This window comes from Phocoena phocoena, chromosome 17 (assembly GCF_963924675.1).
Source record: "Phocoena phocoena chromosome 17, mPhoPho1.1, whole genome shotgun sequence".
NCBI classification, from domain to species: Eukaryota; Metazoa; Chordata; class Mammalia; order Artiodactyla; family Phocoenidae; genus Phocoena; species Phocoena phocoena.
In genome coordinates this window covers 43,728,354-43,746,025 of record NC_089235.1, presented here as the reverse complement: position 1 = coordinate 43,746,025, position 17,672 = coordinate 43,728,354, and the positions used below count along the sequence as shown (strand labels likewise).

Below are 17,672 nucleotides of genomic sequence, written 5' to 3'. Positions count from 1 at the left end.
TCTCTAGGCTTCTTGTTTTAAAAGTCATTTAGAGGGCTTCCCTGGTGGCGCAGTGGTTGAGAGTCCGCCTGCCGATGCAGGGGACACGGGTTCGTGCCCCGGTCCGGGAAGATCCCACATGCTGCGGAGCGGCTGGGCCCGTGAGCCATGGCCACTGAGCCTGCACATCCGGAGCCTGTGCTCCGCAACGGGAGAGGCCACAACAGTGAGAGGCCTGCGTAGCACAAAAAAAAAAAAAAAAAAGATACTGTTCTTATTGGGGAATAAGTGAAACAAATAAATGAAATAAAAATTTAAGGTTGCTATGATAAAAGAGGATAGTGGTTGAATTGAAATGCAACATGCTAGTTCCAGGCTAACTATAAAATTAAGTTAGAAAAGAGACAACAGATCAAGAGAAAGTGCTTTGTAAAGCTGCCTCTTGAAAGGAAACACTTCCCTGCAAAGAAAAAGTTACATAATGTAATATATTTGAGAGAGCTTTCTCTTTGTCCCAAACTCTTCCAGGTAAGAAAGTTAACAGTTGTTAATTAGTATTATTTTTCAAATAATTAGAAAATTGAGAAAAAAGAGTAATACAGACTTGTAGTTTCAATAAACAGCAGCAACTAGTATAGCAAGGAAAAATTTTTTTAAAAAATTTAAATATTTTTCTGCCTATAAAACATGGCGGTGTATATATTCAGTGACAAGGAATGCACTTTTGTTATTCAGAGGAACTGGGTCCCAAACTGATGCTTTCTCTCCTATTTCTCTTAAAGCACTCAGTTGGGAATTGTGGTGAGCTGTTCACTAGTATAATTAAAGTGCATACTTGATTTTGATTCTAACTGGAACGGTTGGAAGCAGAAACAGATTATGCTGCTTTCACAGTTAAGTGAAGCTGAGTGACCCGTATCTAAATCTTAGATTTTTCTACAGCTTTTATCTGTTCATGAATTCTGTTGCCTCTCATTTGCAGGTTGAATGATGATTTCTATTCTTTCCTTCTTGGAATCTTCAGGCTGGCTTTCCACAAATTAAAACAGACACTTGAGACAATTTTTTTTTTCCTGAGTAATTCAGGAGAAAAACAATTCCTTTTATTCAGTAACACAGAACACGCCGGGCACACTGGCCTCAGGCCTTAGAACTTACTGTTCCTTTGGCCTGACAGTTCTCTTCCTATAGCAATCTGCATGGCTCTCCCCATACTTCCTCCTAAGTCACCCTCTCATTAAGGCCTTCCCTGGCCACCCTTTCTAAATTTCACCCCTTGTTTCCACTTTATATTCCCTTTCCCCATTTTATTTTTCTTCCTGACCAGTTTTCAGTACCTAACATTATTGATTAGTTACTTATTTGTCTTATTATGTTCCCCTAACTAGAATGTAAACCCTATGAGGGCAGGAATTTTTTGTCTATTTTCTTTACTGATGAATCCCCAGCACTGAGAACAGTGCCTGCATACATAAGTGCTCAGTAAATATATATTGACTGACTTACAGTGGGATAAGGCATGGCTTTGGAGTTACAAAGGCGTGAGTTAGAATGCAGATTTTCTGTTTGGCCTAGGGTAATTCCCTCCACCCATCTGAAACTCAGTTTCTTCACCTAAAGCAGGAATAACTACCTAACAAGGCAGTTTTAAGGGTTTAATGAGATAATGTAGGCCAAGTGTCTGATCCCATTGAGGTCATACAACAATTGTTAGTTCTCTCCCTTTCAAACTGAGGGGAGACCGCAGAGATTTATTTTCTGATATTATTCCTCCTCCTTCCACAAGCCTTCTTTATGGGTGTCTCAGTTACGGTTCCAGTAGGAAACCCTTTTGAAAGTACACTCAAATTAGGGTCATATGAGGAGGGTTGAGGTCTAGGGGAATGTAGAGAATAGAGGAGGAATCTGGGAATTGCAGACCTGTTACCACCCATAGGCCCAAAGGGACTAGCAGTGTTGGGGATGAGGACAGAGTGAGGGATAGAATGAAATAATTTCAAAGGTTCTTCCTAGCTTTGACATCTTAATGATTGTCTTGTTACTTCCGAACTGTTATTCTGTGGATCTTTAATAAATGCAAATAAGTATAAATTCTGTAATAATCTCTCTTGTTCACAGAATTTGACTTTAGGTTTCAACAATGAATGGTCTTAACAAATTTAAAATAACTAAGTTTGGGGGAGAATATAATGGTTTGAAAATAAATCATGTAAGTTTATTACATAGCAAAACTTAAAATAATGCAAAAAGACTGTTAATAGACAAGTGTAATTTGGATTAATGTTTACAATATTCTCTTCATATTCTTTGCTCGAATTGTCAAAAAACTCTATGATACTACATCTTGACAATTTCTGACAAAAACAAGCAAAGTCATTACATAGCAGCTGTGAATGGTCATAAGAAAGATATTTATAGATGAAATTTAAGGTTAAGCGGTACACACAGAATATGGATGCAAGGAGGGGTTTAATTGAATACTTTTCCATGCACTATAATTTGTGATAGTTTTGCCAGGTTACCCAGTTGAACAGCTGGTAAGGCCACAGCACACTGAATCTAGTGCATGAGAGATCTCACTGCAGTAATTATTTTCTTTGTAATTAGACCTAATTATTGTGAGGAGTTTGTCCACAATCAAATCAAACAAGAATTTCCAGAAGTATCCCTATTACTTGGGGATGGCTGGGGGAAAACATAACCAATAATTATAATGAGAACTAGAGAGGGGAGCGTGGGCAGTTAGCAGTACTTCAAACGACTGCTCAAGATGTTTGGGAGGTATCCTTGGGAAATCCAGAGAAATGAGTCAAATCAGACTGGGGCAGAAGCAATGAAGGCAAGTGAGGAGCGGCAGCTTTGGGCCACTTCAAAGCAACGTGCCCCAGGCCGGCGGAGAGAGGCTCTGGGTCCTGACTAGGCCTCACCCTCTCGCCCTTCCAGTCCCAGCTCCTTTTTTCCCCTGCACTAGGACCGGCCCCTCCCTCCGCCCTCGGCTCCGCCCACCAGTCTCCCTCTCCAGCGCATGGCTCCGCCCACCCTTCCCCACCCGCAGCCGGCGGCCGGCGGCCGAGGGGCGGGGCGGGCCGGGAGGCGCCGCACTCGCCAGCGGGCGGGGGATCCGCTGCGGAGTTACGGGGAAGTTGGTTGGAGTTCCTGGAGTTTCCTTCTGTGGTTCCCCGGGCTCGGCCGGCCGGTGACCCGGCTCTTTGCCCGCTCCGACCTTCGCCGGCCACCTGGTACCTCCTTCTGCCCCCAGCCGCCATGGAGCAGCCGCCGGCGCCCAAGAGGTAACGAACGCGGGGCGTGGGGAGAAGGAGGGGGGCGGGGGCGGCTAGGCCCGGGGGGGACCGAGACACCTCTCCCAGACTGTGGGGCCCTGAGCCGGGCGCGCCGGGGGTCGCGAGGCGGGTCCGAGTGCCGAGCCGCATCTGTCCGTGGGGCGAGGGGGCCCGAGGGGAGGCCGAGCCTCGCTTCCCCCGCGGCCCGCCGGGCCTGGCGCGGGTGGAGAGTCGGTGGGCAGCGCTGGGCGCCCGGCGGCCGGACTCCTGGGGCGGGTGGAGTTTTCCCTCGTGGCAAGTTCACGAACTGGGAGACGTAAAACTAGGAAATTATTGGGCTGCTTACAACCATGTAGGTTTTCCTGTCAAATGTTTTCCATAATATTGCCTTTTTTTTTTTTTGAGAAAGCGGGTTGTTTATTTACAGTTCAAGGAATTAAATATTAATAGCTACACAGCCTTGTAAAACTTAGTGTGGATATGCTGCACTGACAGGTGTTCCTCTCCCCTTCCTCCGCAAGTTCAAAAGTATTTATGGATGCAAGACAGTAGGAATCTTAAATTAGAACCCCTCTGCCATATAGTATATATATTTTTTGGGTTTGGTTTTCTTTTAGCATGTAAAAATAGTGATGCTTTGGTATTTACTGTTAGTTTATATTTATTCTTTGTTATATTGGAAGTGTACGAGTACACAGTAGATACTTTTGAACTGGTATTTGAAATGATCGTGCGAAGCTGAATCAAGGCTGTCCATTGATATAAATTCATAATGTGCATTTTCTCCTTAAGAATGAATCAATCAACTGATGCTGGATAAAACATTTAACTTCAGTCTCTCATTTTTAATATATAAACTAAGGGTACTAATCTCTCTCCCATAGTGCTGTTGTGAAGAGTAAAGAGTGCTTTGATACTTAGAGATCTTTAGATGAAAGATGGTATATTCAGGAACATGTAATAATTAAAAAGGTAGGAACTTTGTGAGCTGTTGTGAATTGTGTGACTAGACATGTGAGCCTTGAGGTCTGGGAACCATCTGTTCAGGTGAAAAAGGGGGGTTGTGGAGGAGTTTCCAAAAGACACCTGCTGTCAGAGCCCTTGATAGATTCTTTTCTGGCATTTTAAAATATCCCAATTCTAATATTGATTTGGCACCCAGTTTTAATACTATAGAAGAAAACTGGAATCAGTGTCTCTCCCCCATCTTGTTTTGGAAGAACTGTAAGGGGCACCTCCAAGATAGTACCATAAGGCCAAGTTGAATAACTCTGAATTGGAGTACAAGTTCTCTGTATTGATTAGCTCTATTCTGAGTTATCAGAGTTTCACTATAGACGTAAGAGAACCCCTGCCTTGCAGGGACATTAGAGAACCTGGAGGGGTTGGGGGAGGGGTGGGTGGTATATATCATTGTTCCATGGTGACTTATACTTTCAAAGTGGTGGTTGCACATTTAAGAGAGTTATTTTTAGCTCTCTTCAGAGAGGCATGTTCATCCAGGAAGGCATTTCTAAAGAGCAAAAGATATGTGACAATCCCATATATTTGAGTATCTCTTAAAATTTTTTTCATAGCGTTTTCTTTTTCATAATATCATTTAATCCTTATAGCAACACTGCTGAGTAGGTTGGGTTACAGACATTAATCCTGTTTTTATAGATGAGGTCACTAGGGGGGTTTGCCACATGGAAGGCTACGACAAGAGATAACTGACAGTGAATTTTTGTGTTGCTCCTCTTAATCATTACCCTCTAATAATGAAATATAGCTACCATTTTTTGAGGTCTTACTATTTGCCAGGAATTTTATATATACATTCTTTTACTTTATTGTCTCAAGAAATAGGAATCCTGGCTCTGCAATTTACTATGCTAGTTCTAAATTTAATTTCTTAATCTGTAAAATGTGTTTTGGAGTAAATGAGGTCAGATGTAAAGCACTTAGCACAGTGCTTCATGATATGTTCAATAATGTTAGTTGTTAGTTTATATTTGACTCATTAAATGAAGCTTGGAGAGATTAAATAAGTTGGTCAGGTGGAGGAGGTGCCAGAACCCTGGGTCTGATTGGCTGCAAGGGCTGTGCACCCGCTCATTGTGTGCAGTGATGCCTCTTTTTGAAACTATGCTTGCTTTCTTAGCATTCCATGGTCACCTCTTTCTATAATCTTCTGGTCCCCTTTGTTCTATTTTTAATCTGTGTAAGAAGGCCACTTGGCTTTTCTGCTGTGAGTAGCTCTTCCTTAGGGCCCATACATTTTTACATGGTCACATATATGTTGCTGATGCTCAAGTCTGTATGACCAATAGCTGCTTCTCAGTTAGTATTTTTGTTTTTTCTTCGTGTAGAGCCATTCTTTCATTATCCTATTTAGTTTAACATTAGATCCTATCAAATTTTCCATCAAAAAGTCTGTGGATTCATTCCCCCCCCCCCCTTTTCGTTCCCAGTACTACTATCTCATTCCAGGGTTTTAAGACCCTCACAGTTGATTTATAGCAGCGCCTTCCAATTGGGCATTGTGGTCCAGTGATTATCAAAAAATTTTAACAGCAGAAACATTTTAACAGCAGAAGGGCACTCTTTGGAGTAGGGGCAGGGCGCCAGAACCTAGTTGCCAGCGCCTTACCTCCTTCTATTCCCCTTTTGGTGTCCTACAGAACCTCCTAATGATCCATAGAACACTGCTTTAGTTCATCCTGCACATGGCTTCTGATTTTTTTTGCTAAAACATCACTTCAGTCATGCTACTCCTTTTTTTTGGATTGATTTTTTTAGTTGACTTAGTACCCAAGGCCCCTATCACTTGATCTCAACCTTAACCCCCAGCCTTTTGTTACTTATCCAAGCTGAATCTGTCCTTCCAAAGTTTCCCTGTTTTTCTTTATTTAGGTTATAGGCTGTGGGTACTCTCAGCTTTGCCTTTTTTCATGCTTTTCCTTTAGAAAATTTGTGTTATTTTTTTTGCTAGTAATCTATGTTTTATTCAAGGCCTGTTTTATGCAGTATCTTATTTGAGTACTTCCTAGCCTAAGATATTTCTTTTTATTCCTAATATGATATCCATTTGAGTATCCATCTTCAAATTGTTCTTTTTTTAATTACAAAATTTTAGACACCCAAAAGATAATGGGGACAAATTTAGTAAATACTTACATATCGCTACCCAGCTTAAAGTATTCCCAATATAGTTGAAGCCCCCTAAGTATATCTCTTCTCAATTGCATTCCCTCCCCATCCCCCAAAGGGTTGTCACTGTTCTGAATTGGGTGTGTGTCATTCCCATACATGGCTTTATACTTTTAGCCTGTTGTTCATATATATCTGACATAGCATTAGGCCTGGGTGTTAGGCCCAGCTTTGTCACTGACTTTGAAATTTGCTTCTTTGGGTATCATTCTTCTCCTCTGGGAGTTGGAGATTCCAACTGTGCAACCAGATCTGAGAATCTAGTGATTAGATGATCTGTAAGGTCCCTCTTATCCTCGCATTATTGATTTGGTGTCCTCAACAAGGTTCGTGTTAAACATAGGCAGTAGATGTGGTCAGCTATGTCACTAACTTGAGGATCAGAATGGCTTTTAGATTCCCCAGATTTCCTTAATTGTTTGTCACAGAGGTCTTCAGAAATCCTTATTAAAATGAAGTCATTCTGGGAAGGGAAATCCATTAAATGGTTATTAATTATTAGCATTTTGGTACTTTGAGTTTATCAGATTTCTTTGTAGGGGTAGTACTAGGTGACAGCAAAATGACCACAGAATAGGTAAGTTTTGATAGGTAGAAAGGGACCAAACATGGGGTCTTCTCCAAGTAGAACATTCATAGAAGGGGAGGTGGTTCTCTGTGATAGACAGGTGGGCAGCATGAGAGCGCTGGCTGCTGGAGGGAGGGTAGTTATATACAGTACTAGTCAAAGCGAGTAAAGAAAATCATTGTTCGTGAGATATATTTTACCAGATAGGCTTTGTTTCCGTTAGGTTATAGGATTAATTGTTATTTAAAATCTATTAATAGAGGTTTACTTAGAGGACAAGTTGGTTTGGAACAGTGAAAACACTGGAAGGATAATAAGAGAGTAAGCTACTGAAGCATATTTACTCTCAAGATAAGGAGAGTTCTTTTTAAATTTTATTTACTTATTTTTTAAACGTTTTATTTTATATTGGAGCATAGCCGATTAACAATGTTGTGATAGTTTCAGGTGCACAGCAAAGCGACTCAGCCATACATACAGGTGTATCCGTTCTCCCCCAAACTCCCCTCCCATCCAGGCTGCCACATAACATTGAGCAGAGTTCCCTGTGCTCTACAGTACGTCCTTTTTGGTTATCCATTTTAAATATAGCGGTGTATACATGTTGATCCCATACTCCCTGACTATCCCTTCCTCCCATCCTTCCCCCCTGGTAACCATAAGTTCGTTCTCTAAGTCTGTGAGTCTGTTTCTGTTTTGTAAATAAGTTCATTTGTATCATTTCTTTTTAGATTCTGCATATAAGGGGTATCATATGATATTTCTCTTTCTGTCTGACTTCACTCAGTATGACAATCTCTAGGTCCATCCATGTTGCTGCAGATGGCATTATTGCATTCTTTTTAATGGCCGAGTAATATTCCATTGTATATATGTACCACATCTTCTTTATCCATTCCTCTGTTGATGGACATTTAGGTTGCTTCTATGTCTTGGCTATTGTAAACAGTGCTGCAATGAACTTTGGGGCGCATGTATCTTTTTGGACCATGTTTTTCTCCAGATACATGCCCAGGAGTGGGATTGCAGGGCCATATGGTAGCTATGAGTTTAGCTTTTTGTTTTTTTAAAAAATTTTATTTAATTATTTATTTTTGGCTGCATTGGGTCCTTGTTGCTGCACACAGGTTTTCTCTAGTGGCGGCGAGTGGGGGCTACTCTTTGTTGCGGTGCATGTGCTTCTCATTGCAGTGGCTTCTCTCGTTGTGGAGCACGGGCCCTAGAGCGCGCAGGCTCAGTAGTTGTGACGCGTGGGCTTAGTTGCTCCGTGGCATGTGGGATCTTCTCGGACCAGGGCTTGAACCCATGTCCCCTGCATCGGCAGGTGGATTCTTAACCACTGTGCCACCGTGGAAGCCCTGTTTTTAGTTTTTGAAGGAACTCCCATACTGTTCTCCATAGTGGCTGTACCAATTTACATTCCCAGCAACAGTGTAGGAGGGTTCCTTTGAGAGTTCTATGATTTAAGCTATAGTTGGATTCTGTGGCAGTTTTTTTTTTAATAGTGTTAAGAGGTGGTTAGTTTGGAGAAAGTGAAGTTAAGATCGAAGTCAACATGTTAGGATTACAAAGTGCATTCACACAAATGAAGAGTGAAGGTAAGAAAGCAATCATTTTATAAGGCAAAGTTTTGCTATGAATGAATGGATTATCAGTCAAAAGATAGATTATGGGGCTTCCCTGGTGGCGCAGTGGTTGAGGGACCGCCTGCCGATGCAGGGGACATGGGTTTGTGCCCCGGTCTGGGAGGATCCCGCATGCCGCTGAGCAGCTGGGCCCGTGAGCCGTGGCCACTGGGCCTGCGTGTCTGGAGCCTGTGCTCCGCAACGGGAGAGGCCACAACAATGAGAGGCCCGCGTGCCGCAAAAAAAAAAAAAAAAACAAAAAACAAAGATAGATTATGGAATGAAAAATCCAAGGTAAAGTGACAAAGATATAGAAGGGTAAAGTAGAAGGTATTCATATGTTCTTCAGCATGAAGAGCCCACATCAGTCTGTAGCATCAGTGGCTCTGACATTAGGCTGGAAATTAGGAACAGAGGTAAAAAGACAACAGGGAAAACTCTCAGGAATTGAGTTGGATGGGACAAAGCAACAAACCGGATAAGTAGATAGTAGGGTGTCAGGAAAATCATGAAGATATTGCAGTGAGAAAATAATGGGCTTCAGTTTATGTCTGTATGCCTAATTCAGTGTCCTTGGAACGTTAGAAAGTAAAATTCTTGTGTGTTTATTATCAGAGAGATTCACTAAGTGGAGAACTCCAGTTGACCTTGAGAAGATGGATTCTTAGAACTCTTAAACAAAAGTAGCGGCCTCAGTGGGTTGGCCCTGGGGGAAGCTTCCAACTTCAGTGGCAGGCAAATGGAGGAGGTGTTCTAAGTAATCAGTGAGCGAAGAATCCAGCGAACAGGAGCATCTCTTTGCATTAATGACTTGGTCCCTAAAGCATATCTGTCCTCCCTTTGGCTTTTCTTGGTTAATTTGGGGTGACACCAACTCCATTAGAATTGATTTAGGCCCTGTAGATGGGAAAAATCAACTGGCTCTTCCTTCCTAGAGAGAGGGAGTATGACAGCATCTGGAGCAGTTCCTGGTGAGCAGACTTCAGTTGTACATTAAGACAGGAGATAAACTCAGTCTTTAGTCAACTCTAGGCAATGATTAACTTATCCATTGTTCTTTAAGGGGCTGAGATATAGCATGTATTGGTACAGAAGAATTTGTTAGAAACATAAAGAAAAAGGTAAATGTGTGTTAAACACAGCTAGGTTGAAGTTTGTTTTTCTGCAGTAATCCCAGAAAATTCCAGTGGTCATTCCAGAAATGTGTATTAGTAAAGCTTTAAAAATAATGGGTTTAAATTGAGCACTTCTTGTTTGGTTATAAGGGAGGAAAAGTGCTTAGAATTTAGTTTTTCTAGTTTCAAGGAAGTCTCTGTAGAACTAGGGGTACTGTCACTTCAGGCCATCATATATTATGGCTTTCACTGTCTCTTTTTTTTTTTTTTTTTTAATATTGATGATGAGACCCAAAAACAAGTTTCATGGAATGAACTATGTGTGATGTTCTCTGGTACTTTTCTATTTTCTGTTCTGTTAGTTCATTGAAAAATTGCTGGTCATGACCCACCAAGTTATTTTCATGACCTACTAATCAGCTGCGATCTGCAGTTTGAAAAACATTGTTGGTCTATGTAGTTGTGACAGTGAGGAAATGGATTTCATTTCCAGCACCATTCCTGATGATGGTATTACCAAAGGAATCCGGAGTGGTATAATTGTAACAAGCTATACATACAATAGAGATATTCTTTTAAGATTCTAAAAAGGGAAGAGGGGAAGGGAAGAGAGGAAACCATTATTTAAAAACTACTGTATTTTGAACACTTTATATATGTCCCAATTAAGGTATGGGAAAATGGAAAATGATTATCCATGGTGTCTGACAGAGTTTATAAAGGCAAATATAATACATGAAGGTTTCTTTGAGGCAAAGGCTCTTTTGCTTTCTGGTGTAGAATGACCCTGCACTGGAAATATCCCACTGTAATTACGATGACATCAACTTCTGATTCCCTAACAGCTCCACCCTCTCTGTCTACCAGAGGTCTTTAGATTTTTTCTTCTAAAGTGAAAATTGATACTACCTGATAAGAAATTTTCTTTTTTATTTGTCCCAAGCTGCTTTTTTGTTGTGATTTTATTTGAGTTGCCTCATATGTTAGGGTTACTCTAAGTTCAAGAAGTTTTTTAGCTCATATTGTAGAACAAAAGATTCTATATTTGAAATGTCTTATTACAATTGTTTTTTCTACACAGTCTCAAGTTGAATAAATGAAGTAACAAATATGTAAACAGACATGTATAAAAATTAAAAATAAGTCCATTGCTTGCATGCCATGAAATTAAGGTGCAGATTACGTTGAACTTCTTAATAGTACATCAAAGGATATATCTTTAAAAATGACTTTGTAGCAAAATGAGAATTAACAGGAAGCTCTTAGCATTAATGATAATTAATATAGGTGTACATGTGGTAGTACTATATGTGGGTTCTGAATTAGTCTATAGATTTTATATAATACCAGACATCTTAGTAAGGAGGTAAAATAGAGTAAATTTTTCAGATATGTTGATATAAATATTAGTATCTTGATACACTTATAAAACTGGGGAAATCGTTGAGCATATGTGATTCTAAGGATGAGTAGTTTTTGTCATGTATTCAAAATATAGAATGTTATTCTCTATATAGATCATCTTTTGTTTTTTGCCTTAGCAATTGCTTTCTATATCCCTACTTTAAGAAAAAATTGAAGTATAGTTAATTTGCAATATTATGTTAGTTTTGAGTGTACAGCAAAGTGATTCAGTTATATGCACACACACATATATATTCTTTTTCATATTCTTTCCCATTATAGGTTATTACAAGATATTGAGTATAGTTCTCTGTGCTGTACAGTAGGTCCTTGTTGTTTACCTATTTTACATACAGTAGTGTGTATATATTAATCCCAAACTCCTAATTTATGCCCCCCATCCCCTTTGATAACCTTAAGTTTGTTTTCTATGTGTGAGTCCACTTCTGTTTTGTAAATAAGTTCATTTGTATCATTTCTTTAGATTCCACATATAAGTGATACCATATGATATTTGTCTTCTCCTGACTTACTTCACTTAATACTATAATTTCTAGATCCATTCATGTTGCTAAAAATGGCATTATTTCATTCTTTTTATGGCTGAGTAATATTCCATTGTGTGTATATATACTACATCTTCTTTATCCATTCATCTGTCGATGGACTTTTTAGGTTGCAGATCATTTTTTCATTTTTAGAATTTTTGGTTTTCTGAAATCATGGGACCTAGAGTTCTGTAATTGGAAAGGAATGCAAATTAAAATTATTTTTGAAATTTAGGTGAGCTTTTTACATATTTGAAGCAAGCATAAATTAAAGAGAATAGGCAGTTAATTTCCTTGACTCTTTCTCTCTGGAGCCGCATTATTTTTCCCATTTGCTGGGTTACCCCATTCTCCTGTTTCTTTCTAAAAACTGACTTCTTTTACTCATTGATTATTGCTCATGGCAGCAATTGACTGTCATCCTTGAGTTCATTAATTTGTTCATTTATTCATATATTCAGTAATTGTTAACTATCTTTCAAATGTCAGATGCTGGGTACATTGTTGAATGAAACAGATGAAATCTTTGCCCTCATAGAACATACACTCCAGTTGGAGCTTGAGCTATGAAGGGTAGAAGTAGTATGTATTGATAGAGAAAAATGGTGGAACCTGCTTCCTAAGAAGGTACTTAAGCTGTGAACATGAGGTTGAGAAGTATTCTGTGTGAGTAGCCGGAAAGAGTATTCCAGGAAGAGGGAAAAGCTGTGAGAAGACCTGGAGGTGGGAAAGAGTTTAGTGTGTGGGAGGAGTTGAAATAAGGCCACCGTGGCTGGGTTGTAGAATGGGAGAAAGTGGTTGTAGATGAGGTCAGAGAGATGGGCAGGGATTCAATGATGCAGGCCATGGAAAGGAATTTGGATTTAAGTCAGTATAGTGGGCTGTCATTAAAGAGTTTTAAGTGGAATTTTAAGCAGTTTATATTTTTAAAAGATCATTCTTGTTGCTTCGGGTAGAATAAATTGTAGAGGGTTATGAATAAAAGCAGGCAAACAAATGAGTCTGTTGCACTTGGTTAGAGATGGTGAAGTCAGTGGAGATGGAGAGAAGTGGACAGATTTCAGTTATGTTTTGGAGTTGGAAATGAAAGACTTACTGATAAATTAGATATGGGGAGTGAGGAAGAAGGAATCAATTCTGGCTCCTAGGTTTTGGGTTTGAGCAGCTTGGGGGATGGGGAAAGGCTGGGAGAGGAACAGGTTAGGTATCTAATCTCTTTCTTAGAATTCCACATTCTCAGGAATGTGAATCTATTCCACCCAAAATGTGATATTAGGTGGTTCCCTTAGAAGTGGAAGTGGGTAGGGAGGAAATGATGGGCACTGACTTCCTTTTTCAACCTCTTGTTTTCACCTCATTAGACTAGAGAATGGAAAACAGATTAAGCCTTTGTTAGGTGTTGAATTGTTTGGGTGACCTGTTATTTAAGAAAAATCTTTTTATTGCAAAATAAAACATCAGTAAAAAACAAATGTGTGGTTTGATGAATTACTGTAAGTCAGACACCTTTATAATCACCAATCAGGTTAAGAAACAGAATTTTGCCACCCTCTCAGGAAGCCCCTTCTGAGTGCTCCATCGCAATCACAGCCACCTCTTTCCACATGTAACCATTATCCTGACTTCTATAGTAATAACTTAAATGTACATTGCTAGACACTGTAGGTCAGTCTTGCCGATTAAACAATAGTATTTATATGAGTTGTCGTTTTTAATCTTTAGGTTGGTCCTGCATCTTTTTTCTTTTCCTTTTCCTGTTGAAGACCCAGGCTGTTTGAATTGTAGTTTTCCACAGCCTGGATTTTGCTGATTGCTTGCTCAAAGTGCAGTTCAGCATGTTCCTTTGTCTTCCATATTTCCTGCCAATGGGCAGCTGGATCCAGAGACTGGATCAGGCTCAAGTCAGTCCCTTAGGCATTATTATAGGTGGTGTTTGGCAAGACTATATGAGACAATGTCTGGTTGCCTCTCTTTTTTGTGATGTTAACAGCTGTTGATGGTTCTTGCTTATTTCTGTTAATTTGTTGGGTGTTGCAAAATGGTGAAATTCTAAATACACCATTTTGTTTTCATTTATTAGTTGGAATGGTTTTATAAAGAGTCACTTTTCTCATCCTCTGTTTGGTTACCCAGTGGTATAGTTTGTAAAGGAAAGACGGGATAAATGCTTGATTCTTTCCCTTTATTTACCTGTGTTTAAGATAATCAGTTCCCTGTTTTCCTCCAAAGGGGACCAATTATTTTTTTTTCTCTTTTTTAAAATGCCATTATGAGCTGATGGATGTAAACATATTTGATGGATTTAATCCATTGCAGTTACTTTTGCTGAAGCTCAAAGTGTCCCATCTTTGATCAGTGAGAATCCCTTCAGGAGACAACATGACCTGAGCGGTCTTTTGACAGCTTCTTTGCTCCGTGCTGTGATAAGAAATTCAGGGCTCATCTTGACCATCTTCTGTCCCAGATCTGGAATCAGCCTTTTCCAGTAAGCCCTACTTTTAGTGAGAGATGGTATTTCAAGACCTCAGCCCGGGCACTAATATGATGTTATTTTAAAATAGTGTTTTTATACATAGAAAATCCTAAAGATGCTACCAGAAAACTACTAGAGCTAATCAATGAATTTGGTAAAGTAACAGGATACAAAATTAATGCACAGAAATCTCTGGCATTCCTATATACTAATGATGAAAAATCTGAAATGGAAATCAAGAAAACACTCCCATTTACCACTGCAACAAAAAGAATAAAATATCTAGGAATAAACCTACCTAAGGAGACAAAAGACCTGTATGCAGAAAATTATAAGACACTGATGAAAGAAATTAAAGATGATACAAATAGATGGAGAGATATACCATGTTCTTGGATTGGAAGAATCAACATTGTGAAAATGACTCTACTACCCAAAGCAATCTATAGATTCAATGCAATCCCTATCAAACTACCACTGGCATTTTTCACAGAAGTAGAAAAAAAGTCTCGCAGTTTGTATGGAAACACAAAAGACCCCGAATAACCAAAGCAATCTTGAGAACGAAAAAAGGAGCTGGAGGAATCAGGCTCCCTGACTTCAGACTATACTACAAAGCTACAGTAATCAAGACAGTATGGTACTGGCACAAAAACAGAAAGATAGATCAGTGGAACAGGATAGAAAGCCCAGAGATAAACCCATGCACATATGGACACCTTATCTTTGATTAAGGAGGCAGGAATGTACAGTGGAGAAAGGACAGCCTCTTCAATAAGTGGTGCTGGGAAAACTGGACAGATACATGTAAAAGTATGAGATTAGATCACTCCCTAACACCATACACAAAAATAAGCTCAAAATGGATTAAAGACCTAAATGTAAGGCCAGAAACTATCAAGCTCTTAGAGGAAAACATAGGCAGAACACTCTATGACATAAATCACAGCAAGATCCTTTCTGACCCACCTCCTAGAGTAATGGAAATAAAAACAAAAATAAACAAATGGGACCTAATGAAACTTCAAAGCTTTTGCACAGCAAAGGAAACCATAAACAAGACCAAAAGACAACCCTCAGAATGGGAGAAAATATTTGCAAATGAAAGAACTGACAAAGGATTAATCTCCAAAATTTACAAGCAGCTCATGCAGCTCAATAACAAAAAAACAACCCAATCCAAAAATGGCAGAAAACCTAAATAGACATTTCTCCAAATAAGATATATAGACTGCCAACAAACACATGAAAGAATGCTCAACATCATTAATCATTAGAGAAATGCAAATCAAAACTACAATGAGATATCATTTCATACCAGTCAGAATGGCCATCATCAAAAAATCTAGAAACAATAAATGCTGGAGAGGGTGTGGAGAAAAGGGAACACTTGCACTGCTGGTGGGAATGTGCATTGGTTCAGCCACTATGGAGAACAGTATGGAGGTTCCTTAAAAAACTACAAATAGAACTACCATATGACCGAGCAATCCCACTACTGGGCATATGCCCTGAGAAAACCAAAATTCAAAAAGAGTCATGTACCAAAATGTTCATTGCAGCTCTATTTACAATAGCCCGGAGATGGAAACAACCTAAGTGCCCATCATCAGATGAATGGATAAAGAAGATGTGGCACATATATACAATGGAATATTACTCAGCCATAAAAAGAAAGGAAATTGAGCTATTTGTAATGAGGTGGATAGACCTAGAGTCTGTCATACAGAGTGAAGTAAGTCAGAAAGAAAAAGACAAATACCGTATGCTAACACATATATATGGAATTTAAGAAGAAAAAAAAAATGTCATGAAGAACCTAGGGGTAAGACAGGAATAAAGACACAGACCTACTGGAGAACGGACTTGAGGATATGGAGAGGGGGAAGGGTGAGCTGTGACAGGACGAGAGAGAGTCATGGACATATACACACTAACAAACGTAAGGTAGATAGCTAGTGGGAAGCAACCGCATGGCACAGGGATATCGGCTCGGTGCTTTGTGACTACCTGGAGGGGTGGGAGGGAGGGAGACGCAAGAGGGAAGAGATATGGGAACATATGTATATGTATAACTGATTCACTTTGTTATGGGGTAGAAACGAACACACCATTGTAAAGCAATTATACCCCAATAAAGATGTTAAAAAAATAAGTAAATAAAATAAAATAGTGTTTTATTTACAGATAGGAAAACTGCCTCATTCTTTCAAACTATGGGCTAATCTATCAAAAAATGTGATGGCACCGGCAGTTTTGCACTTCTTTCCCTGGATAATATCTCTACCATACATTTATGCTTCTAAGTTTGAGTCAGAAATTGGACATATATAGACAAATTCTGTGGTAGAGACTATTTAGAGTGGACTTTTAGTTTTGTGTTCTCCCTATCTTACACTGGTTACCATTTGACCCACTGTTATCCTAATAACCACCCTCACTTCTTTCCCACCTCTAAATGTTTCAGGTGACCTAGTTTCTTCTTTTCTTAAATGAAAAAGAGAAAATAAAAGAATCCAAGACAGATAACACTACTAGTGATCTGATCAGATTTCAGGCCTTACTTTTAAGGTAGACCTTTTAGCTTGCCTTGTCTTGCATACATAAAAGTGTGTCTGTACAAACAAACAAAATTCAAGGGCATCTTGAGGCTGCTTTATAAATCCAGCCCTGGCTAATGAATTGAAAATGAAGCACATCCAAGATATGTTACTCCCTTTTAGCTTTGATATTAGCCCCTCTTGTTAAGTTTTATTGTGCTTTTGAATAAGTAAAAGGAGATATTTGTCTCAGTGACATAGTTGGTAAATTACACTTGCCACTGTGTTGTATAACTTTATAAAGAATTAGTTTTGGTATAATTATTGTATTAAAAGACATTAGGTTGCACTTATAAGTTGATATGTGAATTAGTCTGTCAGTGCAGTCAAATAGCAGCCAGTAAACATTTTCCAATGATAATATCTATTCAAACATTTTTAATAATTAGTGAGATCTGGATCATAGAGAGAGATTGGAGAGAAGCGATCGCTCTGAATAAAATTTATAGTTTACTTAATTCCTAAGAATTATAAAAAAACAAAGATGAAATTAAGCAATGGAATTTCATAAAAATTCCAGTGGAAATTAAAAATATATGTACTAGTTAACTCTTGAGAAGAAAGTATTTTGATAATTTTCTTTTCCTTGTAGATTGAGTTTTCCTTCAATGCACTTGAGTCTCGTTGTATACTTCCCAGGTCTTTTTTTCTTTTTTTTTCTAATAGAAGAGAATTCAAGTACCAGGCCAAGATAAGAAAATGGGATCACCCCACTCCTTTATATACAGACTTCCAGCACTCGATTAGTCAGCTTTAATTAATATTCATAAAACAGTCATGTGATGTGAAACAGTCTCCCAAAATAGTGATATGGTGATAGCTTTAAAGATATTCAGCGTCATTGGGAAGTGTGGTGTACCACATAATGGATTTTCCAAATAAATGAA

General features: G+C 39.1%; 1 protein-coding gene across 1 annotated transcript in view; it reads left to right on the top strand.

Moving 5' to 3' along the window:
- Positions 1-3,134: 3,134 nt before the first annotated feature.
- STK3 (serine/threonine kinase 3) overlaps positions 3,135-17,672 on the top strand; it is a 320,157-nt gene continuing 305,619 nt past the window's right edge. Inside the window, exon 1 of the mRNA XM_065895191.1 lies at positions 3,135-3,269. Coding sequence (XP_065751263.1) covers positions 3,244-3,269 — 26 coding nt within the window. The 5' untranslated portion in view covers positions 3,135-3,243. The remainder of the gene's footprint in view (positions 3,270-17,672) is intronic.